This window comes from Tenebrio molitor, chromosome 1 (genome assembly GCF_963966145.1).
Source record: "Tenebrio molitor chromosome 1, icTenMoli1.1, whole genome shotgun sequence".
NCBI classification, from domain to species: domain Eukaryota; kingdom Metazoa; phylum Arthropoda; class Insecta; order Coleoptera; family Tenebrionidae; genus Tenebrio; species Tenebrio molitor.
The window spans coordinates 840388-854520 of NC_091046.1; the positions used below are offsets into that span (position 1 = coordinate 840388).

The 14133-nt window shown below is 45.7% G+C and overlaps 2 protein-coding genes across 3 annotated transcripts; one reads left to right on the forward strand and one right to left on the reverse strand.

Moving 5' to 3' along the window:
• Window positions 1-190: 190 nt before the first annotated feature.
• LOC138131665 (zinc finger protein 879-like) lies at window positions 191-1770 on the forward strand. The gene is made up of 2 exons (XM_069048814.1): window positions 191-355; window positions 675-1770. Exons 1-2 carry the CDS (start codon window positions 333-335, stop codon window positions 1690-1692), a joined length of 1041 nt encoding a protein of 346 aa, XP_068904915.1. The 5' UTR covers window positions 191-332; the 3' UTR covers window positions 1693-1770.
• A 10152-nt stretch (window positions 1771-11922) lies between these two features.
• On the reverse strand, window positions 11923-13552 carry LOC138131592 (F-box only protein 39-like). Of its 2 annotated transcripts, none has more exons than XM_069048692.1 (5): window positions 13237-13552; window positions 12939-13185; window positions 12505-12725; window positions 12298-12456; window positions 11923-12248 (listed from the first exon to the last, which is right to left on the reverse strand). In XM_069048692.1, the coding sequence occupies exons 1-5, from the start codon at window positions 13403-13405 to the stop codon at window positions 11941-11943; spliced, it is 1104 nt and encodes a 367-aa protein (XP_068904793.1). In that variant the 5' UTR covers window positions 13406-13552; the 3' UTR covers window positions 11923-11940. The 2 variants fall into 2 exon arrangements, with proteins under 2 accessions (XP_068904793.1, XP_068904783.1); XM_069048682.1 differs by having other exon boundaries at window positions 12505-12890; window positions 13237-13551.
• Between the last annotated feature and the right edge of the window lie 581 nt (window positions 13553-14133).

Sequence of the window (14133 nt, forward strand, 5' to 3'; positions counted from 1 at the left end):
TCGATATTGCTGTTCCAAATGCAAGTGCATTTTTCACACCTTCAACGAATTGATAATACACGATTCCGAATGTATCGGTCCCAAAGTGTCCCACGTTTGCAAGTACTGTGACAGAAGTTTAAGTTCCGCTCATGCCCTGAAGATGCATATAATTCGGCACGAGAAAGAGCCAAAATTCTTTTGTTCCAAGTGCGGAAAGACCTTTACAAATGCCGAATCACAACAAGTCCACGCGAGCGAGATGCACACTGAGCATTTTGATGCGATGCTGAACGGTTTTCGGTGCAGATTGTGCGAAACGAGAACCGCGACTAAGACAGCAATAATGAGACATGTCAAGCAGACCCACGTCGTGGTATGTATGCGGCAATTGTTTTGACAAGCCGAGGAAGTTGACACTTCACAGTGTGGTACACCAGAGTGACATACTCGTATCTTAACGAGTGTAATTTTTGTCCGGAGTACCCACGTGTGCGGACACAAGTTCGTGAACAAGTCCAATTTGGACTGGGACTGGAAGAAGCACTTTTCGTTTAATCAGTCTTGTTTCTTTGTTGAATAAATCGTCAAAAGTAGAACTGTTTTTTTTATTGAGCGCTTGCTTCGGGGCTTGTCTGTTTGTTGTCAGTGAATTTTCGCTCATTTCGTGTTACTGATTTTTGTTTTTGTTTTAGGGTTACCTCACTCTTAGAGAAATTAATTTATGGTCCATCGATATCGATAACTCCGGTCGGGGGGCGCGTCAAAACCACGAAAAAGCGGAAACGTTGCAGGACGAAAAAACCCGCTCGTAAAGACGAGCTGATCGTGAAAGTGATCGACCCCAACAAAGAGGGGATGTCGCAGGAAGAGCAGGATTCGTCGAACGAGACGAAACCGAACGATACGACCGAAGCGGTCCATTGCGAGGTCTGCGACGAGACCTACGCCAACAATGTGGCTTTCGCCCTTCACTCGATCGACCATAACAACGACAATAAGTATTCTTGTCACTTCTGCGAGTACCGCAACTCCTCCAAGTACCACATAGAGATGCACATCAAGGCCCACGAGGGTACCACCAAGTACAAATGCGAGATTTGCCAGAAGGCGTTCACCGTGAGCACTCACGCCATCGAGCACAAGTACTTCCACACCGGAGAGAAGCCCTTCCAGTGCGAGATCTGCGGCAAGCACTTTATGTTCTCGTGGTTCCTCACGTCGCACAGACGGACCCAACACTGGGAGATAATGACGGGGACTCCGTTGGTGAAGTACGACTGCACCATCTGCAACAAACATTACACTTCGTCGACCGGCTTGAGGAGGCACAACTTGAGCAAGCACAACGTGGCCGGGGTGGACTCCTCGGTGCTCTGTGATATCTGCGGAAAGAGGCTCTCCAGCAAGGAGAAGTTGAAGTTTCACAGGAGGATTCACACGGGTTACAAACCGTACGCCTGCGAAATCTGCACCAAGAGCTTTTCGAGGAAGGAGCAGCTGAAAGAGCACGAGAGGGTGCACACCGGTGAGAAACCGTTCATTTGCAACTTCTGCGGAAAGGGGTTCACCCAGAGGTCGCCGTTGAGGATCCACGAGAGGACCCACACGGGTGAACGTCCCTACATCTGCAGGATCTGCGGGAAGGGATACATTTCGAAGGGCGTCATGGACACTCACATGAAGAGTTGTACCGCAATACCAATATATTAGTTCTGTGGTGTGTTTGGTAGTTAATTTTTCCATAATTTATTGTAAAGTCGAGTTGAGTAAATATACTATTTTTATTTAGATTATCGTTTTTTGACCCCGCTTGCTTTCAGAAAACGCCGCAGCCGACGGTAAGTCTTCCGATCAACCCCCGCACGGTACTCATCCTCCCTCTGTTGCAGGTTCCGGTGTGCCAACGTACCACTCTGCGCGGCTCGGTCAACAAATTAAACATGTATTACTGGTTACGGTTACGAAATAAAACTGTACGAATTGGTTTCAATAAAGTTACTGTTTTCCCCGCCCGACTTCCTCCCCCACTTGAATGTCTTTCCGCCGCATTAATCCAATCAGCTTTAACTCTGCTTTTTTTAGGTACATTCCGGATTTTTTGTCGCCCATCGTAACCATAAACGAGGTGGATCCGAAACCGGCAAACAAAACGAAACGAAGAAAACGGAAACCGGCCCTGGTGGACCCTTGCGACATCTGCGGCAAAACCTTCAAGCAAAAAGCCGGTCTGAAAGACCACCTCGTGATGCACAGCAAGTACTTCCATTGCGAGATGTGCGGCACCAGCCACAAGCAAATGCTTGATTACGTGACGCATATGCGCATCCACTCGGACAATATGACCTTCCAGTGCATTTTTTGCGACTTCAACACCGAAAACATCGTCCAAATAACCGAACATTTGAAGTCGCAGCACAAGGAGGAGAAGCCCTACACTTGCGACATCTGCAAGAGACACTTTCCCATCCTGAAATGGTACAAAGAACACGAAAACGATCACAAGAATCTCAAACCGTACCACTGCGACCTTTGCGGAAAGAACTTCGCCTACTCGAGGTACCTGTCGGTGCACAGGGCGCTGGTGCACAAAACTAATCCGGATTTGCACGAATGCGTCGTCTGCAAGAAGCAGTACCAGCACAAGAACAGTCTGAAATTGCACATGAACAGTCACACGGGAAACGTGTCGGTGTGTGACGTTTGCGGCAAGATCTTGTCGAGCAAAGAGAAACTGAAGTTTCATCTGAGAACTCACACGGGGTACAAACCGTTCTGTTGTTCATATTGCGGCAAGTGCTTCACCAAAAAGCCGATTCTAGTCGAACACATTCGGATTCACACGGGGGAAAAACCGTACGTTTGTCAGTACTGCATGAAGGCGTTTTCGCAGAGGTCCAGTTTGGTCATCCACATCAGGAGCCACACGGGCGAAAGGCCGTACGTCTGCACGGCGTGCGGCAAAGGGTTTGTCGCCAAGGCTATGCTCAATATACACCTGAGGGCGTGCAAAGGGCCCTATTTGTTCTTGCAAAATTTGTCGTAACGCCAGTGTGACCGTTTCGATGCAATTGTTTGTTTGAGGTCCGGAACGCGTGATATATCTTGTCCAAAGACTGTTGATTTGTTGATTTTGTAATCAGAAATGGAGTTTGTTAAATTTTGTAAATGAGTCGTTTGAAGCACAACTTCAAACCTGTACCATATATTTGTAAATCAGCATTATACGGAGTTTCTAAGAGTTGTACATTGACGTCACTTTGGAATTGTGTCGCAAATAAATAGATCATGCATCACGGAAATGTATAGGTTAGGATGTTACTTTGACAGTTGACAAATGTGACGTCAAGAGCGAGATTTTTGAACTGGTACTCTTTGTATTGCATCCTAGGTACAGTTCTCTGACACGCCAAGCGGTAGGACTTGTTGCGTTTCGCCCCGAATTAAAATTTTCGAATTTTTATTACGTCAAAACCTTCACTGCCCTTTCCTCCGTGTCTGTGAACACGGATCAAGCCGTATGATTAGAGATTTTTTGGGATTGTAGGGTATAATTTTGAAGCGATTAAAATTTAGAACAATTCTCTTTAGTTTTTTACAACGAAACTGTATTTATTTTTGTAACTGTATTTTCTTTTTGTGTATAAGAACGATAATAAAACAATTTTCGCACACCCCTAGGTCATGTCTGTCTAATTTTAAGCTGTCACTTGTACGACCTGTGTCTTGAATAAAACTTTGTAAAAAGCGTCAGCGGTTCCTTGTATCGCAAACCTCCGCAACAATAATAAACGATGACATTAACTGTCTCTAATTTTAGGACCTCCAAGTCTAACACTGACCTTTCGGACAACGAAGAAACTATTGTAATTACCTTGCTGGACGATTCGGACATTGAGCAAATCGTTCCGGAGAGCACATCCCCAGAGACCCAACTTCCGGAAAACGAACTCCCAGAGACTGAAGTCTCGGAGAACGAACTCCCAGAGGTCAAGGTTCCGGAGACGGAACCCCCGGAGATCAGAGTCCCGAAGACGAGAAAAAGACGGAACCGTATCCTGTGTCACGAGTGCGGAAACCTAGTGACCTTGAACAAATTCGCCACCCACATGCAGGAGATGCACTATTACAAGTCGCAAGTCGCCTGCTCCAACATGCTCTGTTCCGAATGCGGAGTGCTCTGCAAGGATAAGCATGCCTACGGTGCGCACATGCGCCTTCACACCTTTCCGTGCAACTACTGCCCCGCCATTTTCAAGACGAAAAAAGCTCTCGAGTACCACGCCCACATGCACGTGAAAAAACAGTACCGTTGTGAAAAATGCGAGGCAAGTTTCCAGGCCTCCTTCGACTACATCGTCCACAAAGAGAGCCACGAAGGTACCGGGAAGTACCGCTGCATCAAGTGCAGTTACGTCGCTTCCAAAGTGCATATGTTGAAGCGCCACGTGCAGCAACACGAAGGCCGGCAGGTTTACACTTGCGAAATCTGCGAGAAGAAGTTTTTCGTGAAGAGTCAGTACGATTTGCACATGGAGTGGCACGCGGGGATCAAGAAGTACTCGTGCGACCTCTGCAACAAGAAGTTTTTGACGGTGAACTATCTCAAGGTGCACCGTGATTTGAACCATCACAAGGAGATCTACGGGTTCGAGATGTTGTACGTGTGTCCGGAGTGCGGAAGGAAGTTCACGTTCGAGAGGAGTTTGAGGAGGCACTTGAGTACGATACACAAGATAGGAGAAGACAGGACGGTGGCGTGTCCCGTTTGCTTCAAGAAGATCGCCAATAATTATAATTTGAAAGTGCACATGAGGATGCACACTGGAGAAAAGACCAACATGTGTGACACTTGCGGCAAGGCCTATCACACCTACAAATCGTACAAGAAGCACGTTTTGACGCACCACCCGGACCAGGTGCCGGTGCCCAAGACGGAGCCGAAGAGTTTTAACCAGAAGAAGATTGCACATTGATTTTAACTGTGAAATAAAAGTTTTGTATAAAACAGATTTCGAGCTTTTTTTTATTGGTTGGTAGGAATTTTTTGAAAGTTTGTACGAGTCAGTCGTGGAACTCGGTCCTTGCAGGTATAAAATGGATCAAGGCTTTTAGAAAAAAAAAATTGAAAACAGATGTGGGTTGTTGAAGAGATAAAAAATTATTTTAATTTTTCAGGCTGTGAAAAAAATATTTTCTCATTTTTTCAGATCGAAGTGGATAAATCCAAAAAAGAGTGGCGCTTAATGGTGAGTTAGAGTTAAGTAAGAGTTCTTGTTCTTGTTAAAATGTTTATTAGAACTAATTTCTTACGTCGGGTGTCGGTGCGACAAGTTAGTGTTTTATTTATTTCGAATCTGAGTCTCGCGATTGCAGGTTTCACTTTTTTCTCATCGAAAGTACCTTTTTCACTTCCCATCCTGTATTTTAACGGCAATAAACTTGTACGGAAATAATCGTTGTCTCATTTCCGCCACGATTAGCTTTTCCCACGTCAGTAAACACCTCTTGCTTATTGTATTTAGCACCGATCAGGCTGAACACCTTCATTAATACTTCTTTTTTTTAGGTCGGAGCTCGCCTGCCCCAAATCCACTCGAGCGTCCCGCAAACGCAAAACCCCAAAAGCTGACAGCGACGAGGACTACAAACCCCCGCATTCGCAAATGGACAGCGACGAAGATTACAAACCCGCAACGACAAATCGGCGCTCGCGCACGTGGACCTGCAAGAAGTGCATGTCGGATTTCTCCACCAGGAGGGCTCTCACGGAACACAAAAAGACCCACAAAAGCGACGGCCAAGAGCAGCACAGTTACAAGTTCGACTCCCGCTTGGAAGTGTACGTCTGCAACACTTGCTCGGCCGAATTCCAGAACGAAGAAGAGGCCGAGAGTCACATCACCAAGACTCACATTGAACCGTACTCTTGCGATTCGTGCGCGATGAGGTTCAGCAAACCGTACAATTTCTCGTGTCACATGCAGCAACACAACGAAGACCAACAGTACAGTTGTCCTTTGTGTTCTTACGCTACTCCCAGAAGAACCTGCATCTTGACCCACATAAACCGGGTGCACTACCACAAGTTTTACTACTATTGCAAGACTTGCGGCAAGGGTTTTAACGACTCGGTCCGCTTCAAAGAGCACGAGAACGAACACTTGGGGGTGAAACCCTTCCAGTGCGTGGTTTGCACCAAGTCGTTCGTCTACTCCAGGTACCTGTTCCTGCACCAGTTGCGCTACCACACCGTGGGAATCAAAGGACAACTCCTCAAGAACCAGTGTTCGATCTGCTTGAAAGTCTTTTCCAAGAAGAACACTCTGGAGAATCACTTGGCGTCGAGACACGGCAATTCTTTAGGGCCCAAAGAAAAAAGGCACTTGTGCGACATTTGCGGCAAGGGGTTTGCTACCAAAGACAAGATGAGGATACACTACAGGGTGCACACGGGGGTGAAACCCTACACTTGTCAGTATTGCAGTAAGAGTTTCACTAAGAGGGAATACTTGATCATGCACGAGAGAGTGCACACGGGGGAAAAACCCTACTCGTGTCAGCACTGCGGCAAGTGTTTCAGTCAAGGAGCGCCGTTGAGGATCCACGTGAGGGTGCACACGGGGGAGAGGCCCTACATTTGTCAGTTTTGCAACACTGGGTTCATCTCGAGGGGGTCGTTGAATATGCACCAAAAGGTGTGCGTAGGAGGTTAATCAGTTAATTAGAGTCCTGTACGAACTGTTAAATAAATATTAATCAGAGATGAGAGTAGTTCTTTTTTATTTGAAAAAATGAAATATAGGGCGCTTTCGAAGACCTTTGTATTGTATTTGTCGTTTTTTGGTGTATTCGTAACATCAGAGGTGAGTTCTTTTGAAGATTTTTTTAAATGTCTCTGAAACTTGTTTTTTAGCGTCGCTGACAACGTACGAACAAGAGAAGTAATAGTCATGGGCTTGATTAAAATAGAGAGGAGAAGAAAATGTTGCTGGAAGTGTTGCATAATTGTGTCGAAAATCGTAATGAATAAACTGTGAACTTGAAAAGAATTTAATTTTTATTTTGTTTTGCACGTTGTTCGTCTCCACTGCTTTTTCGACTTTTGCTTTCCCTCCCCCGACCAGACTACCATCTAATCTTTTTATTTTTCAGACCAAATTTGGAACAGATGCTGAAACGCAAATTACCAGAGGTGGACATAATCCCGGTGAAACATCAGCTTCGCCTAAAATCCCTCACCCAGATGAAGCCTCGAACGAAACAGCCCACGTACAAGAACCCCTTCGTTTACACCAACTCGAAACCGACCACTCGCAGGAGCAAGAAGCGCCCCGTCCAAGAGAACAAAAGCATCAAGTGGGCCTGCATGATCTGCTCGGACGTCAAAGAGGACAAACAGTCCCTGATCGAGCACTACGAGTTCCACAAGAACGAGACCGAGAGTTTGGGTCTGGGGGACCACTCCAGCGGCGACTACTTCCTCTGTCCGGTGTGCCTGACCGACTTCACCTCGCTGAAGAGCTACGAAAGACACGTGGAGAACCAGCACGGAGAGAAGCACTTCGCCTGCGATGACTGCAACAAGTTCTTCAAGAACTCGTACCAGCTGTGCATCCACAACTACAACATCCACTCCACGGACAAGATGTACAGGTGTGTACTGTGCACTTTCAGCACTAGACATCTGAAGTCGCTGCGCCCCCACTTGAAGCACAAACACGAGGACGAGTTCAAGTACAGGTGCGAGGTGTGCAATCGGGGCTTCGCCTCGGCGACTTGGTACGAGGAGCACAAGAATTTCCACACGGGGGCGATGCCCTTCGAGTGCGAGGTCTGCTTCAAGAGCTTCCCCTACACCAGGTACCTCATCGCCCACAAGAAGAACATGCATCCGGATGTGCAGTCGGTCTCGCCGGCCACCCACGAGTGCGACATTTGTCACAAGAGGTTCGCCCACAAGAAGAGTCTGGTGTTGCACGTCAGGGGGCACACCGGGGAGAACACGGTGCTGTGCGAGATGTGCGGCAAGAGCTTGTCCAGTGCGGAGCATCTCAAGCAACACATACGAATTCACACCGGGTACAAGCCCCACACGTGTTCCGTTTGCGGCAAAAGTTTTGCCAAAAAGTGCAATCTCACCCTCCACGAGAGGGTGCACAGCGGAGAGAAGCCCTACGTGTGCAATACTTGCGGGAAATGTTTTTCGCAGAGGTCGACGCTCGTCATCCACCAAAGATACCACTCGGGGGAGAGGCCCTACGTTTGCCACCTGTGCAACAGGGGGTTCGTTGCCAAAGGATTGTTAGGGGTGCACTTGAAGACGTGCTCCGGGATACCGATAGATTAAGGGGGCGGTTTATTTCTGTTTTTTTATTACGCATAGAGGTATAAATAAAAGTTGGACCAAATTGTCGAGTTTTATTTTATTAAAAGTAAACACTCGCCTTGCCTTGCCCCTCGTTTTGACTCCGCAGAAACTTAGAAACGGACATTTTTCAGGGAGCTCCAGACTGAAATCAAAATAGAAGCTGACAGTGATTTGTCACGTGGTGATGACGATTTGGGCGAAGGACTGAGCCTAGAAAGGAGCGAAGACGAGATCGAAGAACCACCCGACAGTGATTTCATACCTAGCGGCGCGGATTCGAGCGACGATGACAGAATCGGACCACTACCTAAAAAGAAATACACAACGGACAAAGTTCTGTGCGAGATCTGCGGTAAGGGTCTCACCAGTAATGACCACCTTTCACGTCACCTCAGAATTCACGCGGGATACAAACCCTACACTTGTTACGTGTGCGGGAAGAGTTTCACCAACAAAAGTATTCTGGTTCAACACGAGAGGATCCACACTGGCGATAAACGCTACGTGTGCGACGTCTGCGGCAAGAGGTTCACGCAGAGGTCGCCTCTGGTCATCCATCAGAGGATACACTCCGGTGAAAAACCCTACTCCTGTCACATCTGTCACAAGAAATTTGTCTCCAAGGGACACGTGGGGATGCATCTGAGGAACTGTCCGGGAGAACCAGAGAAATGAACGACTACTTACTTTTTTTATAATTTTGTAATTAAATGTTGGAAATTGATGATTAGTTTTATTGTGCTGAAGATGATCGAAGTATGTCACTCAGTTCACTCTTTAGGAACTTGTTTTGTTTTTGTGTCCTTAAAATTTGTCTTAAGCTAGTATCTTACGCGCAGGGGTTAGTATTTACTTCTTCCTCTTGTTTACACTGTCGACTAACGGTGAAACATTTGTGGGGCAAAGGGTTCGCTCAACAGAACAAATTGAGGATACATTACTGGGTGAAGCCCTACACTTGCAGCTGCTGCGCCAAAAGCTTCACCAAGAAGCTCGTGCTGGTGCACAGCGGCGAAAAACCCTAATCGTGCGAGTATTCCGCCAGGGGGCGCCACTGAGGATTCATCTGCGGATGAATCAACAGAGTCAACAGAGGGTTCGTTGCCAAAGGATTGTTGGGTGTGCACTTGAAGACGTGCTCCGGAATACCGACAGATTAAGGAGGCGGTCTTTTTCTTTTTTTTTTTATTACGTATAGAGTTATCAATAAAATTTGGACTAATTTGTCGAGTTTTATTAAAAGTAAACACTCGCCTTGCCCCTCGCTTTGACTCCGCAGAAACTTAGAAAGGGACATTTTTCAGGGGGCCCAAGACTGAAATCAAAAAAGAAGTTGACAGTGATTTGTCACGTGGTGATGATGATTCGAACGAAGAACAGAGAGGAGTGACCGACAGTGATTTCATACCTAGCAACGGGAATTCGACCGACGAAGGCAGAGTTAGACGGAAACGTAAAAAGAAACCCCGAACGGACAAAGTTCTGTGCGACATCTGCGGCAAGGGTTTCACCAGCAGTGACAACTTTTTACGTCACCTCAGAATTCACGCGGGATACAAACCCTACACTTGTTACGTGTGCGGGAAGAGTTTCACCGTCAAGGGTATGTTGAGTCAACACGAGAGGATCCACACTGGCGATAAACGCTACGTGTGTGACGTCTGCGGCAAGAAATTCACGCAGAGGTCGCCGCTTGTCATCCATAAGAGGAGTCACTCCGGTGAAAAACCCTATTCGTGTCACATCTGTCACAAGAAATTCGTTTCCAAGGGACACGTATGGATGCATCTGAAGAACTGTCCGGGAGAACCAGAGAATTGAACGACTACCTACTTTTTTTTATAAATTTGTAATTAAACTTTAGAAAATGATGATTCGTTTTATTGTCTTGAAGATGACCGAAGTATGTCAGTTCAGTTTTTAGAAAGCTATTTTGTTGTATTTTAGAGATATTTGTTTTTTTGTCTTACGCGCAAAGGTTAGTATTTACTCCTTTTTCTTGTTTAGGCTATCGATTAACGGTGTATTTTTTTTTACAGGCGACTGCGCCCCAAACGCAAAAACAGCGACGTAGACTATTCCCCCAATTGTCATAATTTGTCGAGCGGAGACGAAACTCCCAAAACTCGTCGTCTGAAGCGCAACTACAACGCCAACAAAACTTGGCCTTGTAAGAAGTGCGACCAAACTTTCGAGACCCTCCGGTTGCTGCGCCAACACCGCAAGACTCACACCGTGGAGGACATCACCGAACAGCACACTTACAAATTCGACGAAGTCCAGGAAATATATATTTGTAACACTTGTTCGGCGGAGTACCAAGAGCGCGAAGAGATCGAGAAGCACATCAAGACTCACGAAGAGATGTTCGAGTGTTCCGTTTGTCAAGAAAAATTCCAAAAGGCGTACAACTACGGGACCCACATGGCGATACACAGCGACGACAAGTTGTTCAGGTGCCCCCAGTGCTCTTACAAGACCCCGAAGCGCACCGGCCTCCTCATCCACATCAACTACGTCCACTTGAGGAAGTTTTATTACGTCTGCACCACGTGCGGGAAGGGATTCAACGATGTCGTTTTGTTCAAAGAGCACGATAACGAGCACCAAGGGGTGCGTCCGTTCGTTTGTGTGGTTTGCAACAAAGATTTCGCCTACTCCAGGTACCTGTTGACCCACCAGGTGCGCTACCACAGGGTGGGAATCGAAGGCAAATTGTTGCCGAATCAGTGCAACGTGTGCAACAAGGTATTCAGCAAGGTGGCGACGTTGGAGAGGCACTTCAAGGAGAAGCACAGCGTGGCCAAGCTGCCCCACGAGAAGAAGCATTTGTGCGACTTGTGCGGCAAAGGGTTCGCTCAGAAGAACAAATTGAGGATACATTACAGGGTTCACACGGGGGTGAAGCCGTACACTTGCAGCTACTGCGCCAAAAGCTTCACCAAGAAGGATTACTTGGTGATGCACGAGAGGGTGCACAGCGGCGAAAAACCCTACTCGTGCGAGTATTGCGGCAAGTGTTTCAGCCAGGGGGCGCCGCTGAGGATTCATCTGAGGACGCACACGGGGGAGAGGCCCTACGTGTGCCAGTTTTGCGGGGCGGGGTTCACCTCGAGGGGGGCGTTAAATATTCATTGTAAGAGTTGTACAGGGCGGGCTTGAAATAAAGGTTTTTCCTAACGTTTTTTATTTCCTTTCCCAACGAAAAATTGTCTGTTAAATGTAATAAATATAATGATTTTTACTTTGACATATGAAATGACGTAAGTGACCTTGTTAAAATTTTGTCCTGTTCCGAAAAAGAGTACTATTCCGGACACGGAATCTTGGCCAACATTTTTTAGACAGTTCTAAAAAAATTATGTAAACCAACCATTAGTGTCATTAATAAATGTCAATTATTAAAAATCACTTTGAAGTTTTTCTTGTGACATCAAAAAAGCAGGGAAATTGCATTATCGAGTCAAAAGTTGGGTTATGTTCAATTAAGGCCAGTTCACACATATTTGTCAGTTCAATGTCAGTTATGGCCAAGATTCCGTGTCCGGAATAGTACAAGAAAGAAATAGCACAACTTGGTCAATATCGCTTTAATTTAAAATGAGCAAGGAACAAATTGCGTTGTGGCTACGCTTCATCAACGTAAACTGGACCCTTTTGTGCTTCATATCCTCAATTTCTTCGTTGAGAATCTTGTTGAAGACGAGATGTTTCTCCGGGAACCCGTTAGGCAACATGTAGTAGTACATGATGTTGGAGAAATAAGTCTTCAGTACTTGCGGATTCTCCAAATATCCGTTGAACACGAAACTTTTTAATTTGGAGCACCTCCTCAACATCATCATGAGGATGTCGTCCAAAATCTCGTTTTCGTTCTTGACGTGCAGATCGACGATCTCTAGAAAAACGGATTAGGACGAATCGAGAAGTGAAAAATGAGTACCTACCAAGAGTCCTGTGGTAGTTGGTCACGAGCAAATTTAGAGTCTTTCGAAAGTTACACCTGCCCCCTCTGTCCAAAACCCTGGGTAGCACGATCGAAAGCGACACTATCGGCATGGATTGTTTGAGGTAGAGTCGCAATTCGCCGTAGTGATAGACATTTCCTGAAAAAGAAAACGTACTGAAGCGGTACCGATTCGGTCGGGACTTACTTATGACCAGGGTGACCTTGAGATTGGGACACGCGCTGCTCAAGAGGCACCACTGTTCGTCGTCGATGACGTGGTCGTGCCAAGAAGTCTCTTTCAGGATGATATCGAGGTTTTCGAGACATCTGTTCTTGCTGGTCAGGATGGAATCGATCAGTTTACAAGACAAGATGAAATAGTCGAGTTTGAAGGTTTTTAAATAGGTGAGTTGCTCGATGCAACTCCTGAAATAAATCGAGTCAAAGGAAGATTGGCAGTAGTAGCAACTACGTATGTCTAGACTGGTGATGGTGGCTCTGGAACCCAAACACGACGTCAACAGTTTCATGTAGTTGGCACTGTGCATGTTGATGTTGTCGAAAATAACATTCTTCAGGCTCACTTGGTTTCTGCAATTGCCTCGGCTGGTACCGCGAGCGTTTCGGTTCGATACTTACTTGAGGAATCGAGCCAAGTGGTAAGTGACCTTCTGGAACGACACAAAGTCGAACCAGTTGAAAATCCTCAAACAACTGATCTGGATGAAGCTGTCGTACAAGATCAGAAAGAATCTGACAGCCTTCTTGGTCAACTCTTTATATTTGACCGGTCCCCATTTATTGTTCCTGTGAGGCACCGCCCATCCGAACTCCAGATTCTTGATGTACTTGCAGTAGTCCCTCAACAAGAGGATGGTACTGGGTTCTGGAACAGAACGCCGTGAAACGACGCACTTCCGACAACACACTTTGTTACCCATCAGATCTGTGTCTATGTGAACGATCATGGTTTTCCACAGTATCACGTGGTCCAGACCGTGCCTCCAGTGCTCGCAGACCAGCGAACAGGAGAGGCGGTCTCTCCTCGACAGGTAGGAATATAAATGGACCAGCAACTCCAAGGGCAGATTTTCCCAATCTCCCATTTCGTCCGGACCATCGAATAGGGTCTGGCATCGTCCGCTATATCTATTTTTGGGCTGTGGGGGCTCCCTTAATCTTACGTTAATTTTATTTGTCAAATGCCAAAGCGCTTAAGTCTACTCTAATTGACGTGAGTTGGCAAGGAGACAAAAAAATTCAAATATCTAATCTGGGCCTGTTCATGGTTTTTACCCTGTTTTAAAAAAGCAAATATTTCAAGGATTTTAAAAAAGTAACATTTTTAACAACGATTTTACCCTGTTTTTAAGACACCTTTTTTATAAAGTCCAAATTTTAAGGAGTCTGCCCTGATTTAAGAAATAAAATTTGACTCCAGCTAAAAAAATTCACATTAAAAGTTAAAATTTACCCTGTTTTTAAAGTATATACAGGGTCTATCAGAACTGGCGGACCAAAATAATACGGTGAAATCATCATCTTCTGGGAATAATAGGAAAAATATTTTAAAAAACCATCCTCATTGGATTTTAAAATAAGAACGTTGTTCATTGACCAATCGCGTGTAGATATAAAATTACCTTAAAAAATTATATCAGTAACTATCGAAACAAATTTGATTGTTGCAAAGATATATAGTCTATTTTTTAATCAAAGAACCACGACCTGTTGATTTAGGTTTGTAAATATAAAATTTTACGAAATGTAGGGAATTTAATGATATCTATTGGCTATACCAGCCAACGTCTGTCATTTTTAATGTCCTTGAAAG

What these genes read in the sequence shown, in the direction of transcription:
- LOC138131665 (XM_069048814.1), top strand. Translation starts at nt 333, where the DNA reads ATGTCAAGCAGACCCACGTCGTG. An exon ending in TCAAGCAGACCCACGTCGTG is followed by an intron (nt 356 to 674) that starts GTATGTATGCGG and finishes TTTTTGTTTTAG; the next exon opens with GGTTACCTCACTCTTAGAGA.
- LOC138131592 (XM_069048682.1), bottom strand. Translation starts at nt 13,405, where the DNA reads ATGGGAGATTGGGAAAATCTGCCCTTGGAGTTGCTGGTCCATTTATAT. An exon ending in CACTTGGCTCGATTCCTCAA is followed by an intron (nt 12,891 to 12,938) that starts GTAAGTATCGAA and finishes AGGCAATTGCAG; the next exon opens with AAACCAAGTGAGCCTGAAGA. An exon ending in CAACTACCACAGGACTCTTG is followed by an intron (nt 12,249 to 12,297) that starts GTAGGTACTCAT and finishes CCGTTTTTCTAG; the next exon opens with AGATCGTCGATCTGCACGTC.